This window comes from Nothobranchius furzeri, chromosome 11 (assembly GCF_043380555.1).
Source record: "Nothobranchius furzeri strain GRZ-AD chromosome 11, NfurGRZ-RIMD1, whole genome shotgun sequence".
Taxonomy (NCBI): Eukaryota; Metazoa; Chordata; class Actinopteri; order Cyprinodontiformes; family Nothobranchiidae; genus Nothobranchius; species Nothobranchius furzeri.
Window position 1 is genome coordinate 49,890,588 of NC_091751.1, and position 14,981 is coordinate 49,905,568.

Genomic DNA, 14,981 nt, shown 5'->3' on the forward strand with positions numbered 1-14,981 from the left:
AATATCTGGGGTGGGACAAGTAATAAATACTTTTTAAAGCTAATAAATGGGGAATTTATCTCTTTTCTCATGCTTTTACTTTGAAAGAAAAATAACAGTTTAGAAAGGTAAAAAGGAGTGCCTAAAAGGTGCAGAAGAAACAGCACAGTCAAACAAGCTTGTGATTTATTTTTTTGGGGACAAGCTACATTTAAACAAATAGGAGGAAAGCATCATAAAGTACTTATAGAAGCCATTTGTTAAAATATATTTCACAGCTGAGCTTCACTGCTGAGTAGGATATGAAAATGCAATGGTTTCCATTTACACTGCCACTAAAATCCAAATGCAGCTAAAAGATTTATATACACATTTGCACTGCAGAGGTAATGACTTGATTAGTTTTTTTATCATCACCATTGAGGTAAAACAGAGAGGTGGAGTTTAAATACTTGTTTTTACAGACTTAACGGCTGTCTTTTAGGATTTTAAAGGTGTGTGCATTTGGAGATCATTTCACATCTCTGTGTAGCAAACTGCAAATATGCACCTGAAATAGTAACACTGAGCAAAATCTGTATTTATGGCTAATTACAAATAGCAGCATGAGAGCATGTGGTGACGTCGTAGTAGTAATAGTAGTAGTAGTAGTAGTAGTATGGTTATCGTATCATCTTTTTCACTTGAATACTTGGTTTCTTTTTCAAAGATTAAATCCGGTAGTAAAAAAAAAAAGACTGACCTTTTTAGAAACAAGTAAGATACAAAAGTGTATTTACACGTCGCACGGGTCAAATACGTGTTTTTTTCTGATAATCTAATCTGTTCAGGCAGCTTACAAACAACATGTAGGTGTTGTGATTCAGCAGACATCATGATACCACTGATCTGAGAAAACAAATGAAATAATCGGACTTGTTGGAAAAGCTTATGACTGACTGACTGACTGACACACACACACACACACACACATACACACACACACACACACACACACACACACACACACACACACACACACACACACTGCAAAAGTTGTGATGAGCCTTTTAAATGTGCCCACCTCCCTCACAATGTATCCATCAAACGAGCTACGGATGCATTTTTGTACACGTTGGTGATAAAATGACACAAAAACAGACGGAAGACGTGGTTTTCCCTGATGACGTCGGCTGCCTGATGTGTCAGGATGAGGCGTGGAGGTGCTGAGATGGTGGTTATTCACCTTAAAAACAAACGCTGAGGGATGTTTTACAGGTCCACTCTATGCTCTCCATGAAGATTATCTAAGGCCACAATGTTCAGTAAAGAAAGAAACACGTAAACGCTAAAAAACAAATAAAAAGAGACCAGAGAATTTATCATGGCGATGTGTTCTTGATGCTTAGGATTACCAACAAAAATCAAAAGCAGCAAAGCCTAAATTAGATGAATTACCTTATGACAAAGGCACTTTAACAACTACTCCCTGTGCCTGGTTTTGGAGTAGATCCACTGTTGATCTCCTGATCAGCTTCATCCTCCTCTTCTTCCTCTTTCCAGCCACCGAGCTGGACTGGGGTGGGCAAGGAAGTGCTAGAACCATGGCCACTATGAGCCTGTAAACCTGGTACAATTACAATAAACAGGAGAATAGTGCAGGACTGAGTTTAAATAAATGAAAAATAAAATGTTTTGAATTTTTTCATTTGATCTCATCAGAATTTTAAATTTCATAAATATTCATTTGAACATGCACCCATGCTTGTGTGCGGGTCCCGCATCGGCATTGAATTCTGCCACTGTCCCGACGTCCTGGGTGGGTGGGAGCTCTGCTGATGGAGCTGGGGGAGACAATCGAAGCTGTTAAACTACACGAGGGCTAAAAACAACAACCTTCTAAGCCTGCGTATGGCGCATGCATGACTTTAATACCTCGTGCATGTAGATGGCATGGAGACTCATCTCTGCTGAGGCGAACTCTGAGTTCAGGGCATTGCTCCTGATGTGAGAGTCACTGTTTAGAAAGATTTATCCATCAATCTGTGAATTTAATTCAAGCACACTTAAGTTACTATTACTTTATTCAAAATATTTTCTGAAAGTACCTGTTGGGAATCGTGTGATCGCTGTGGTACATGGTGGCCTCCGAGTGGACAGAGGAAGGCAGGAGCCCGTGTGCGTGGCTACGACTGGTGTGTGGAAGCTGGGAGGAGGACAAGGAGGCCAGGACACTGGCTGCAGCAGAAGCAGCTGTGCTGGGTGGAATGAAGCGGCGGTCTCGCCCCTGTAGTCCAGACGCAGTGAGGATGGGGTGGGCCAGGACACTGGCTAATAAATTTTCAGGCTTGAAAACACACATCGGAAATGAGAAGGGCTTAAATCCCAAGTCACAATGGGATTTTATTAACTAACAGTAGCATATGTGTGGGTGGGACTTGTGTAGCAGACGTGGCTGCTGGGTTCCTTACCCCGGTGGCAGACTCGTTGGACTGCAGTGAGGTACAGAGAGGAGCCTCTGAAAGCAGCAGCTGTGTGGAGGGCCCGCCCTGTGCATCATGCTGCACCTTTCCCTTCAAGTGGCTGATGAACAAGGAGCTCTCCTGAGGCGGCTGCCAGCGGGGGTTCTGTATGGTGAAATGCATGAGGGACAATTCCGTCTTGCCGTTCTCAGCCTGTTGGTATATCGACGCCTCCGTCTGGCCTTCTGACATCCACTGCAAACGGATTCACAAACAAACAAATGAAGACAATACACCAGTCACATCAGGCTTTTATTTGGTCAGAAAGCTAAATATTCTTCTATATATAGAATAGTCTTACCGTTGGGTTTCCATGGCGCCTAATGTCCATCTGCGCGAACGAGCAGATGTCCCCAACTCCAACCACCTCCACGGTAAAATTCCTGAAGAAGTCAATGATTTCTAGAGACTTGTTTCTTAGGTGGAAGATGAGAATGAAGGGTGTGACTATGGGACTGAGCAGCTCCTCCAGGATGAAGACCTAAAATGAAAACATTTATGAAAATGAATCGGATTCCGTTACATGGCCACGTTCTACTGCTGGGCAGCTCTTTTCCCCACCGCTTTGTACTGGAACAGCTGTGCCACCTCGTCGCGGGTCTCGCTCTTGTTAGCGTGGCCCCTCCAGTGGTCCGGCATGTAGTGAATGTGTGCCAGCACGCACTGCAGAAGCTGCTCCGGGCACCACACCATGTGCTCATCTGGGATGAAAGACCTCAGGGAAGACAAGGACAAAAAAAGCATCAACGACTTTCCTTTTCTTTAGCTGATGCATAAGAAATATGAAAATTAGGCAAATGTGGAACCTGTTTTCATCAAAATATTTATGTCAAATTACGTTAACCCTAACTCTAGCACACTTCAGTTTTAATAGTTATGTAAATATTTCACACATAGCTGAGAATCATTATAGAATGTTTGTGTTCAGTGTTACCTTAAAGAGCAAGTAACCCCCTACCAGATTCTTACTCAACTCCCACTTCCTGTTTGAAAAATGCAACAAATGCTGTTGCCTAGCAGACTGAGAGAGCGGAGCCGCTAACAGATACACACACACACAACATTGTGACATCATAATGTACCATCTAACATCATAGTGTACCTCTTAGCCAATAGCGATGGCAGATTTAAATTTGAATGCAGTGCATCGCTGACAGTTTTAGGCAGAATATTTGAACCAAGATGCACTAAAGTGCCGAATTATTGACTACAGGTGTCTGCAGCACGATCAGACCCTCATTTATATAGTTTATCAGCAAAAAAATGTTGATTTGGAGTGATTTGCTCTTAAAAAAAAACCTGTTTATGAGAGTAATGATCTAGAATTTCCCCAAAGAAATTGACCAATGGCAGCTCACCTGGCAATAGTAATCACCACCCCCAGAACAGTGATGGCGGTCAGAATGTGCTGCACCGTAAGGACGTCCTCGTCATAAATGGTCAGTGCAATGAGAACCGCCAACACCGATCCTGAGAAGAAGGCGATGTTCTTAGCTAACACGGTCAGCAGCGGCGACGTGAACGAGTTCATGTATTTGGAAGTCGGTTTGTAGCCGCGGCCCAATCGCCCGTGCAACTCGTGGTCCAGCTCGTTGAAGTGACGCAAGTACAAGCGTCCGTACAGGGACCAGCGGCGTGCGCCCAGACTTCCGGGTTCCCTCCGGATCACTTCTGTATAGCTGAAGAAAGCGTAAAGCACCTGCCACACCAGAATGAAGGGACACAGCAGCAAGTTGGCCAAACCGATGAGCAGGATGACTCTGCTGAGCTGCTGAGCGAGCTCCAGGCGGTTTCCGCTCCGCTTGTACTTAGGGTGCAGGTTCCACTTGTTCTGAAACAGAGAACCGGGACCCCAGAACAGGATGAGCTCAAAGTTGTACTTTAAGCCCTGAGTTAAGAAGATTACGTTGCCCAGCAGGGGGAGCTGCAGCTGCACCGGCAGCAGAGACTTGTTTATCATGGCCACCATGTAGTTCTTAAAGCGCAGAATGCGATGATAGATATCGAGTTCTGTCAGCTCCTTCTTGTGAATGCACATTTGCTGTTCTCTCTGCAGGCTGATGAGTCGATCCTGGACCTCCTGCCATGTGAAATTGCATAGTTCATCCTGGAGCGAGGACAAAAAAAATTAGTTGCGTCTAAAATCTGCTGAAGCAGATTTTGATCCAGGTGCAGCACCAGGTGTAGCACTTACCTTTCTGATCTTCAGTGCTTTGATGTAGAACTGCCTGATCTCCCAGTAGCTCAAAAGATTGCAAAAGACTTTTATGAGACGATAGATCCAGAAGATGGCAGCCATGATGAGGAGGAAGATGATCCAGCTGCTGTCTTGTATCCTGCAAAAAAAAAAAAAAAAATCACAAACAAAGCCGCAGTCAGAAAGGGCCAACTTTCTATATTTGTTACTTTTTAGGATTCAAATAAGTGCATTTAAATAAGCAATTGGCCGTTTTAAGATAGATATATTGGAACATATGAATATAAAGTAAACTAACAATAAATAAACACACAATTATTGATCATAAAATGTGTTACAATCTATGAAGCTCTTGTTTATAGATTTAAGGATGAATGATCTATTTGAAAATCATGAAAACTAAGAATTCTCCCAAAAATAAACAGAAACTAATTTACGTGCTACCATCTGAGCTTTATCTTAAATAAATGCTCTAAAATGTATTACTAGGTCACTTTTCAGAGAGGTAAGAAAAATATATGTCATTTTGTCTTTGGTTCACACACTCTGGAAAGCTGCTTAAAAGTGAAATGGGATATGAGCGATCAAGAGGACAGAGAGACTCCAAACTGTTGGACAAGCTGTTCTTAAATTAGAATTCCAAGAGGCTGGACGTCACCAACTTTGATATAAACAACTTTTGAGTCACGGTCAGAATGAAGCTGGTGATGAGAGGCTTGTGGCTCATAGGCCACGCAGGAGAAAACAACCCGGGTGGAGGCTCTACAAGAAAAACTAAAATAGGGAATATACAGGTTTGGGGTGGGGGCGGTTTGTCCCTCGCAGCACGGTAGCATTAACTTGTCATGTGGAAGTCAGGTAATCAGCTTCTTGGCTAGCCAGTTTCCCCACAACAAAACTTTCAGTTACACTGGCTTGCTCTCTAGTCAGCCTGAGCTGTGCATAAACATCTTCCTCCATGAAATCATGCAAGAATGTTCCAAGTCAAAGCTGCCGATGTAGAAATAGTCAACACACGAGTGCAATTTATGATGAATATTCTGATTTTTACTTGAAATAAAACAGAAATCAACAGAAAAACCATTCAAACCAATAATTCTAATAATAATAAAATAACTATAATAATCATTTTAATAACCGGGCCTAGGATGCCTTCTTCCTGTGTTGATGTCTTGAAGCAGAAGCTGACCCAATCCCCCAGGGATGGGATGGGTGCGTGCAGAACTTCTGCAGCCCTGGATAGTTCTGTGATGCCATTTTCATGTGCAAAATCAAATGGTTTTGTTAGACAACTGTAAAAGAAGAGTATTTCTGTATATAAATATGATTTTTCCAAACCTTCCAGCTCAAATCACTGCTTTACCAAAGTTGCAGATTTTAAATGGGCTCATAAAGTCGTTGCAGATAAGAGTTATAGCATTATTTAGGTTAATTAGAGTAGAGCTAAATGAGCGTACGTCTAATATTCCTACCCTGAGTGTGACCATATCTTGCAGTCCACAGTTACATTTATTCCAAGTCTCAAAATGAGAAACTCCTATAGTCTAATTGAATATATCTTAAGTTGGGCAGCTGTGTAAAGTCTGACAAAAGAAATCTCTGAAGACCTGTATCTAATCCCAGCCTCAGCTTAAAAACAAAGCATCTCATCAGTCTGGCTAAAATAAGAGAGGGGACACATCAAATATCACTTCCTTTGAATGCAACTCTGACTGATTCAGCTCATTTTGTCCCCCATAGAAATTCATCTTTACCTCTGAGTGCACTGCTGGCTTGGTAAGATGGCATCTGGCAGAGTGACTTTGTTTCTATCCAAAGGGTTCTGGCTCGGCCCAGTGTGGTTAACAGCTCGATTGGCAAACAGGACATCGTACTCCACACAGTTGACAAGGAATGTAGTGAACGTGACAACAAACAAGAACTGACTGAAACGATGAGAGCAGGAAAAGGGTGATTTAGTTGTCGAACATGAAGACATTACATTAAATGATCCCCATCCGAAACCCTAACAAGTGCACTTTTAATAAAAAGGTAAGCATCAACAGAACTTGGAAAGGGAACAGTGAGATTTATGTGTGGCTGTTGTTAACTTTAGGAGTGATCTTGGTCTTGCAAAAGCCTCAGGCACAGTTAAGTCATAACCACATGGCAAACTGCTACTGTCATAAATGAGGCCCAAGTCAAATTGAAAACAAGCATCCTCGTTTTGCTGACAAATATGATGCCATATCTCATGATGCATCTTCATCAAACGCCTTAAAAAGTTAATACTTACACAAGTTCAAAGAACTCTGACAACATCATACAGGAAAATCCGTTCTTTTGGTGAAAATGGTAAATGTAGATAGTGTTAAGGGAAATTTTAAATTATATTAGGACATAAATCAAAATTTTAACACTAAGTGATGACAGCACAATGCATCACTCATTTTTATTGTACCAGAGAGCTTTGATGCATTATTGTAAATATAGCAGAAGCAAAAAAAGTAAAATTGGACACATTAAAAAAAAAACTACAAGATAAATCAGCAAGATTTTCAAGCACAATAAACAACTTCAGCTGTGTGATATGTTAGATCTGTGTCATTTCTTGTTAAGGTAGCTGTTTCCTCTATAGGGCTAGCTGTGGGGCATTCAGATTTGTGTCACAAGGTTCATTGTTTCGTAATCCATCAATGGTAAACATTGAGCAATTTCATATTTTTACTGTGAACACACACAACCACCTATACATGTTAGCAAATTGTGTTTTTAAAAAAAGGATATTCTTGTAAAGAAATTATCCAGGTTCTTGACATGGTGCCACGAGTCTGTAATAAAGAGGAAAAGCAACACAAGACATGTTGTGCGGGTGTGCTTTAAAAAACTTTAGATAACAGGAATATTGTCAACTGAGGAAACGATAGCTAGCTAATTTTTCCTTTGCAACTGTAACGTTAAAAACATTTAATGTTTACCTTTAAGTCCTTCAGGCACATGCAGCAGCAAATCTTCCTCTCCTGGTGGAGAGTCTTCCTCGAAGTCCTCAATCCTCTGATACTCTTGATAAGCTTCAAAGTTAGCCATTGTGCTTCATATTCTTCTGTCACCCCAAATTGACGAGCTACTTAGTAAACACTGAACATATGTAATGTAACTGACTGCCTAGGCTACATCCTGTAGCTATTTGACCCTTAAAAGAGGTTGAAATTTATATAAAGCTAACTCTGGGTTGCTAACTAGCTAGCTAGTCTAGCGGACATCATTCATGCAACCCTAAATTACCATTGTTACACGTTAAATACAAGAGTGACTTAACGCACAGATGTTCAGTTACCTGACTAGAGGATGTCAGTCGCATATATACAAAGATTACAAGTAAAGCAGTGTCTAGAAGCCGGCTAGCCTGTGAATGATTCAGCCTCTAGTGTAGTCAGGGTGACAGGGTTTGTTTTGTTCCCTACTCGGTCGGTCCGTCTGCTGATCTTGGATCTGTTGTCTCGCTGTCCGGTGTTAAACTGAGATCGCTTAGCACTCTCGGGTGTGTTTAAAGGAAAAATAAGCGCACTCTTCAGTCTCTCGATTCGTTGATTTTCAAAAATATAAACCATCCCATCAGCGTGACCACTGTTTTTGTCTTTCACAAACAAATGTCAACACACGACACCTGCATCACTTCCCTTTAGTACAGACGTAAGTTCCTGGTGTTGTTGTAGTTTTCCAAATATTTCCAAATAATTACTTTTTTTTGTTTGTCTCTCCACAAAATAAGCACAAATGACCCAAAAAATAAAATATAAACAATAATTTATCGTTTTTATAAAGCACTGTTTTAGCCTCAGAGCTGCTTTCGTGCGTTGTGGGTGAACGCCAATATGGCAGCCTACGTGATGTTGCTAAGTTATTGTTGAGCTTAATGTTTCATTTGTTTATATGCCCTTTATTAATGAAACAACCATTAAAGTATGATTCAATTGCTTTGTTGTAGACTGAGCACTACTGCTCCTTCGCAGTCACGGTCATTTTATTCGCTGTGCAACAAAACAGGAGACAAATGGAAGCTGTCACGGTAGGCTAAGTCGACCGGTAGCTAGTTAAGCTAATCAGATTTGTCCAAGTTGCATAAACAACATATGCAGGAGAAACACTGACAAACTCGTCTTAGCACGTATTGTCAGAGATTATTGACTAAATTCTACAATCTGTCACTTGAACATTGTTATGAAAATGAAGTCAAATGATGTTTTGAATTGTTTTATTAACAGTTGCATTTCAGCTGGTCACTCATATTGCTTTACAGTGCAGATAAGCATAATTCTTTTGTCAATTAAAGACAATCACATAATGATTTAATTTAGTCCCTTGTAAAAAAAACTAAAATGTGCAGTATAACACCTAATACAGTAGAAATGAGTACATCATACTTCAATAAATGTCATATCTCTTGAAGGTGTTTAATTTAGTACAGTCTAAAGGAATTCTATTGTAATCCACTAAGATCCATCCGTCAGTTTTCTTTTCCCTATCCGGTGTGGGTTGGGGGGGGGGGGGGGGGGGGGGGCAGCAGCAGCAGCCTTGGGGAGATCCAGGCTTTCCTCTCCCCAACCACTTGGGCCAGCTTCTCCAGGGGAATCCCAAGGCATTCCCAGGCCAGCCGGGAGACGTAGTCCTGTCATCATGTCTAGGGTCTTTATTTAGGTCTCCTCCCAGTTGGATGAGCCCATAAAATCCATCAGGAAGGCATTCTAATCAGATGCATGAGCCACCTCGACTGGCTCCTCTCGATTTGGAGAAGCAGCTGATCCACTCCGAGCCCTTCCCAGATGACCAAGCTTCTCACCCCATCGGGATGTCCAGACACTCTGCAGAGAAAATTCATTTTAGCTGCTTGTATCCGTGATCTCATTCTTTTGATCACTACCTAGTGCTCCTGACCATAGATGAGGGTTGGAGTGTATATTGATGTGACAGACTGATAAAACGGCTGCACCACTGCAGTCGCACCACAAGTCCGCCTATCGATCTCCTGCTCCATTTTTCCCTCATTCGTGTACAAGACCCCAAGATACCTCTAATTGAGGCAAGAACTCATCCTTGACCTAGAGAATACATTCTATTCTTTTCTGACTCAAGACCATGGACTCGGATGTGGAGGAGCTGATTCTCACCCCAGCCACTTAAGATCAATACAAAACAAATGCATAAGCACTCCCTTTTAACAGGAGTTTATCCCTAAAGTTTACATATGTTTTATTAGTAATTTTCAACAGCTTTTAAAACTCCTATCATCAGCTGCAGCAGTTTCAATAACAATTACATCTTGTGGTTTTTAATTAGTGCATTCAGGCTCTAACTGTATTTGTTTTCTGGTTTTTATCCAGCTTGTATACATCTTCAGGACCCCGTGCATACAGCTCCTCACAGCAGCCCAGCAGTGCTGTGAGTCGGATTTGGAGCCTGACTCAAAGAGCCTTCCGCCACTCCTCCACTCGATCAAACAACCCCTTGGGTTTGAAATTCCTCCTGGGACCTGCGGTGCTCACTGTGTCAGCACGCCTGCTTTTTCACGTAGCTTACTGCAAGGCAGATAAAAACAACAACACTTTAGTGGAAGTTACAGCCAAAGTCCCGATTCCTGACTTCAAATGGCATATCCTGTGGGAATTTGTTAAACCCCAGTTGTTTGCACTCGTCTGTGCTGTTGTGGTAAGCTTCATTAGGTGTATTTAATAGTGATGCACAACAAATGTGTTTCTGATTTCATTTCAATTAAAAAACAAACTTTTCAGCTTGCTTTCGGTGCAGCTATCCTGAACATTCAGATCCCGCTGATGCTTGGAGACCTGGTGAATGTTGTGGCGCGACACCTGAGAGAAAACACAGGGAATTACATCAGTGAGATACAAGGTCCTGCCCTAAAATTACTTGGCCTGTATGGTGTCCAAGTAAGTACACAACAAATCTAACATCATACAAAACAGTAGTAGCTCGTCCTGATCTAGTACGGGTAAACACATTTTAAATATAAACAAGATTTCTTCACACTGTTTGCAACTGATCAGTTTTTTTTTTGTTTTAAATGGATTTTTAGGAAAACAAATTAATATCTTTCAATGCGTTTATTGTTTAATGAGATGTTTTGGGGTTTTCTTCCTTTTATTAAATTTTAAAGCACATAACTTGGCTAATGTATGCTGATCTTCAGACAAAGTAGGCAAATATGAAGATAACCTAAAGGTTTACGGTTTGTTCAGGGCCTGCTAACTAGTGGCTATATCATCCTGCTTTCAAGAGTGGGTGAGAGAGTGGCTGCAGACATGAGGAAGACCCTGTTTGCGTCGTTGCTACGGTACTTAACACATCTACTTCTGCATTCTTTTATTTAAACTTTCATTTCAAATGTGTACACTCCAATCCCCCCCCCCCCCCCCCCCCCCCCAGGCAAGATGTGGCTTTTTTTGATGCCAATAAAACCGGGCAGCTGGTGAATCGGTTGACTGCTGACATTCAGGAGTTCAAGTCATCCTTTAAACTGGTTATTTCTCAGGTATTAAACACTAGCAGGACTCGTTTAGATATTTTTTTTGTTGTTTAAAATAAACGTATACTATTTTGTTTTGGTATTTCTTTAGGGGCTGCGGAGCATCACACAGACAATCGGGTGTTTTGTCTCGCTCTACATCATCTCACCCAAACTCACAGGCTTGACGGTGATCGTCCTCCCGTGTCTGGTGGGAGCGGGAGCTCTGATTGGCTCATTCCTGCGAAAATTGTCTCGCCTGGCTCAAGAGCAGGTGACGCCATATGCTGTCTTTAATGAGGCACCGTTGTGTGAAAAGGTTTATTTGAATGCTGCTGATTACACCGCTGTCTCAAAATGTGCACTGAAATAAAATGTTCCGGTCTAAAGGTGGCAAAAGCAACAGGAGTGGCAGACGAGGCCCTGGGGAATGTACGGACGGTCAAAGCTTTTGCAATGGAGGAACGGGAGCTCCAGTACGTTGACTCACACCGTGCAACACTTCCCTCTCAGTGCAGTGTAGTGTTTTTATTTTTACCGTTATTTTCCCTCAGATCATATGCGTATGAAGTTGATAAATCCTGTGAAATGAATGAAAATCTTGGCACTGGGATCGCCATTTTCCAAGGCCTGTCAAACATGGCCTTGAACTGTGAGTGTTTACATTATGAACGTTTTGGGATTCACTGTGATGCAGAATGCTGCTGTATCTCTGACCTGTTGATAATCCCTTTTCTTAACGCAGGCATCGTACTAGGAACGATATTTGCTGGGGGGACTTTAATTTCAAGCAATGAAATGTCCCCCGGAGACCTGATGTCTTTCTTAGTTGCATCTCAGACTGTTCAGAGGTATAAACCAACAATTTTCCCACAGTGATTTGTCTACAACTCAAATTTTTATTAAATGTGTGGAAACCGATATTATTCCTCCCCTACGTGAAATTTAGCCTGTTTCTAAATTCTCCAGAGTTAGAAAAATGGAGAAAGTCATTTTGTAACCAGATGGCAGCATTTCATTAGCTTTAGCTTAGCATAAACAATGTAAGTGAATGGTAGCAGCTAGCATTTTGTGTGAAAACATCATAAAAATGACTCATTAGTGATCCTCAGTTTTTCTTGGTGACCCTTAATAACCTTATTAACTGCAAATGAAAATAAGTAACATGAAGGAATTTTAGGAGTCGATTTAGATTTGGGACTACATTATGGCAAAGCAGCGCTGCAAGCCGCCGCTGCAAGACGCAAGGATACGTTGCAGCGGCCACAAAAGACACCTGCTTCTGTAAACACAAATGCGTGAGCCGCACTGAGTTTTTACTGCCGTTGTTTGAATGGGTTACATTTCTAATGCGAGAAAATGGCTCTTGTTTGTGTAGCAAAGGGATGCAAAAACATGCAGCTTGTTTCACAGAATTCCATCCAATGTGGAACAAAGATAACCGCTTGCTGCCCTGGGAATTCCTCCGTCAACACCCGTGGAGAAAATAACTCAACATCTGGTTTGCAAGGAGCATGTCACACCAGAGGACAAGAGTGAAAATTTAGGATCATTACTTTCCCACAGCATGCTAGCTGTTACCATTCACTTACACTGTTTATGCTAAGCTAAAGCAAGTGGAGTGCGGCCCGATTAGGAGAATTCCAACTCTGTGGAATATGGCAACAGATAAAAGTTCATGAAGGGGTGGAATATCCCTTTAACAAACGCATCTCATTCATTTCCAGGTCCTTAGCAAGTATTTCCATCCTTTTCGGACAGGTCAGTACCACTAATTAATGCTATATATTGTTTATACATCATATTCGGTTTTATTTGGAGCCAAGCTGATGCCGTCTATAACATTATTCACAGGTGGTGAGAGGAATAAGCTCCGGGGCTCGGGTCTTTGAGTACCTCTCTTTGCAGCCAACCATCCTTCTCTGTGGAGGAGGACGAATCCCATATCATTCTCTGACTGGAAGAGTGGACTTCCTGAACATTTCATTCAGGTAGAATTCCTCTAATATTCAAGACACTTCAACACAATATCAGGATATTTAATGAGTTAAATAAAATGTTCATAGTTATCCAACGAGACCCGGCCACGAAGTCCTGAAGAAGTTTAACTTAACGCTGCCGCCCTGTAAAACCGTGGCAGTTGTCGGCGAATCTGGAGGAGGTGATTTTAAACGCTGGCTGGTTTCCTGTTAGAATATAAAGTTGAATAATTACTGGTTGATAAATGTGAAACCCCCGTAGGAAAGTCCACCGTGGCTGCCTTACTGGAACGTTTTTATGACCCAACAAGTGGTGTGGTCATGTTGGACGGGCTTGATATCCGAACGCTGGACCTGTCCTGGCTCAGAGGGCAAGTCATTGGATTCATTAATCAGGTAGAAAGTGCAATCAGTTAATTATCTGAGCATGAGTATATATACAGCTTTTGTTTAGGTTTAAACTTATGTTCATGTGCTGTTTCAAAGGAACCTGTTTTGTTTGGATCTTCCATCATGGAGAACATCCGCTTTGGGAAGCCAGACGCCACAGATGCTGAAGTCATTAGTGCAGCAAAGCAAGCCAACGCTCACCGCTTTATTACCAGTTTCCCAGATGGTTATAACACCACGGTCGGTATGTGGGTTTGTTATCCAAACCGTCACGTTCAGGTTGGAAATTGTGTTGCTTGTAAATTCTAAAATCCAGGTCTCCAGGTGAGCGAGGTGTGACGTTGTCAGGCGGACAGAAGCAGCGCATCGCCATTGCCCGAGCTTTGATCAAGAACCCGAGCATACTGGTGCTGGACGAGGCCACCAGCGCTTTAGATGCAGAGTCTGAACGAGTGGTCCAGGAAGCTCTGGACAGAGCCACACGAGGCCGCACTGTTCTCATCATCGCCCACAGACTGAGCACCATCCAAGGCGCCGACCTCATCTGTGTCATGAGCAACGGTCGTGTTGTCGAGGTGAGGAGGATGCGTATCCAAGGAAGCAGAGGGACTCTGACCTCTGATTAAATGTCTCAGTTTATTAAAAAAGATGTTTTCTTTCTTTGCAGGCTGGGACACATTTGGAACTACTGGGCAAAGGAGGACTCTACTCTGATCTGATCCGCAGACAAAAAGCCGAGGGGCAAAAATAGACACAACAGTTTGTTTCCAGTAGACCAGTTATATATATAAAAAACATTTGTTTATTAAATAACATCAAATGTGTAGTACATTTACCTGCTTTCAGTTTAGCAGCAGCTTAGCTATACATTTTAAACAGTTTGTGTTTAAGTATTAATGGACCAATGTGTTTATTTCAAAATACACTACTGTGCAGATAAATTAAAATAAAAATATAGCCCCTGGGTTTTTGTCTATCTTGTATGGAAAAATAGTACATAAACATTTAAAAACTAAAACATTATTAAACCGTTTAAAGTATAAAAATTTGAATCTTGTTTTTGTGATCTAACTTTTGGGAACTGCTGTTTTGATGCTTTCTGCGTTTCCTTTGAAATGCTTCAGTTATTTCAGAATGTTCTTTAACTGGTGAATCTTTAAACACAGAGCTCAGATATCCTCTAGCACTAAGAAAAATCTTTACCAAGACACCACACCTAGTATATTTGCTGTCTTAGTAAACAGGATTACAATCTTGTTTACAAGGCTTAACAAATAAAGCGCTGAGGTTTATCGGACTTTGAAATGAGGTTTATTCCATTAGATGGATAAATCAGACTCTCTGGGAAACGTTTAAAAAATACAAATGTAACCTGATGGCTTTCAAGAGAACATTTGCAGTCAGAGATTTGATTTGAAACGATCATCTTACAAATG

At 41.6% G+C, this 14,981-nt stretch overlaps 2 protein-coding genes across 5 annotated transcripts; one reads left to right on the plus strand and one right to left on the minus strand.

Moving 5' to 3' along the window:
• Window positions 1-1,037: 1,037 nt before the first annotated feature.
• atg9b (autophagy related 9B) lies at window positions 1,038-7,973 on the minus strand. 2 transcript variants are annotated; one of them, XM_070541657.1, is made up of 14 exons: window positions 7,635-7,973; window positions 7,442-7,487; window positions 6,953-7,015; window positions 6,432-6,602; window positions 4,675-4,816; window positions 3,839-4,587; window positions 3,042-3,195; window positions 2,782-2,961; window positions 2,430-2,675; window positions 2,067-2,305; window positions 1,894-1,975; window positions 1,718-1,802; window positions 1,417-1,585; window positions 1,038-1,265 (listed from the first exon to the last, which is right to left on the minus strand). In XM_070541657.1, the coding sequence occupies exons 1-13, from the start codon at window positions 7,741-7,743 to the stop codon at window positions 1,434-1,436; spliced, it is 2,418 nt and encodes an 805-aa protein (XP_070397758.1). In that variant the 5' UTR covers window positions 7,744-7,973; the 3' UTR covers window positions 1,038-1,265; window positions 1,417-1,433. The 2 variants fall into 2 exon arrangements, with proteins under 2 accessions (XP_070397758.1, XP_070397759.1); XM_070541658.1 differs by having other exon boundaries at window positions 1,079-1,306; window positions 1,894-1,960.
• Window positions 7,974-8,508: 535 nt separating this feature from the next.
• On the plus strand, window positions 8,509-14,591 carry abcb8 (ATP-binding cassette, sub-family B (MDR/TAP), member 8). Of its 3 annotated transcripts, XM_015956703.3 has the most exons (16): window positions 8,509-8,725; window positions 10,038-10,362; window positions 10,446-10,601; window positions 10,911-11,005; window positions 11,098-11,203; window positions 11,289-11,450; window positions 11,567-11,652; window positions 11,731-11,828; window positions 11,922-12,027; window positions 12,904-12,937; window positions 13,031-13,167; window positions 13,243-13,337; window positions 13,418-13,551; window positions 13,642-13,789; window positions 13,870-14,120; window positions 14,213-14,591. In XM_015956703.3, exons 1-16 carry the CDS (start codon window positions 8,622-8,624, stop codon window positions 14,294-14,296), a joined length of 2,121 nt encoding a protein of 706 aa, XP_015812189.3. In that variant the 5' UTR covers window positions 8,509-8,621; the 3' UTR covers window positions 14,297-14,591. The 3 variants fall into 3 exon arrangements, with proteins under 3 accessions (XP_015812189.3, XP_070397760.1, XP_054597138.1); XM_070541659.1 differs by lacking the exon at window positions 14,213-14,591 and having other exon boundaries at window positions 13,862-14,029; XM_054741163.2 differs by lacking the exons at window positions 8,509-8,725; window positions 10,038-10,362; window positions 10,911-11,005 and having other exon boundaries at window positions 10,458-10,601.
• Window positions 14,592-14,981: the final 390 nt, after the last annotated feature.

Bases quoted from the DNA above. Each gene is read 5' to 3' on its own strand.
- atg9b (XM_070541657.1), bottom strand. From the start codon at position 7,743: ATGGCTAACTTTGAAGCTTATCAAGAGTATCAGAGGATTGAGGACTTC. The intron at 4,817-6,431 runs GTAAAGATGAAT...TTTTTTTTGCAG, and splicing joins AGCCAGCAGTGCACTCAGAG to GATACAAGACAGCAGCTGGA. The intron at 4,588-4,674 runs GTAAGTGCTACA...TCCTCGCTCCAG, and splicing joins AAGCACTGAAGATCAGAAAG to GATGAACTATGCAATTTCAC.
- abcb8 (XM_015956703.3), top strand. From the start codon at position 8,622: ATGATTCAATTGCTTTGTTGTAGACTGAGCACTACTGCTCCTTCGCAG. The intron at 11,829-11,921 runs GTGAGTGTTTAC...TTCTTAACGCAG, and splicing joins GTCAAACATGGCCTTGAACT to GCATCGTACTAGGAACGATA. The intron at 14,121-14,212 runs GTGAGGAGGATG...CTTTCTTTGCAG, and splicing joins GCAACGGTCGTGTTGTCGAG to GCTGGGACACATTTGGAACT.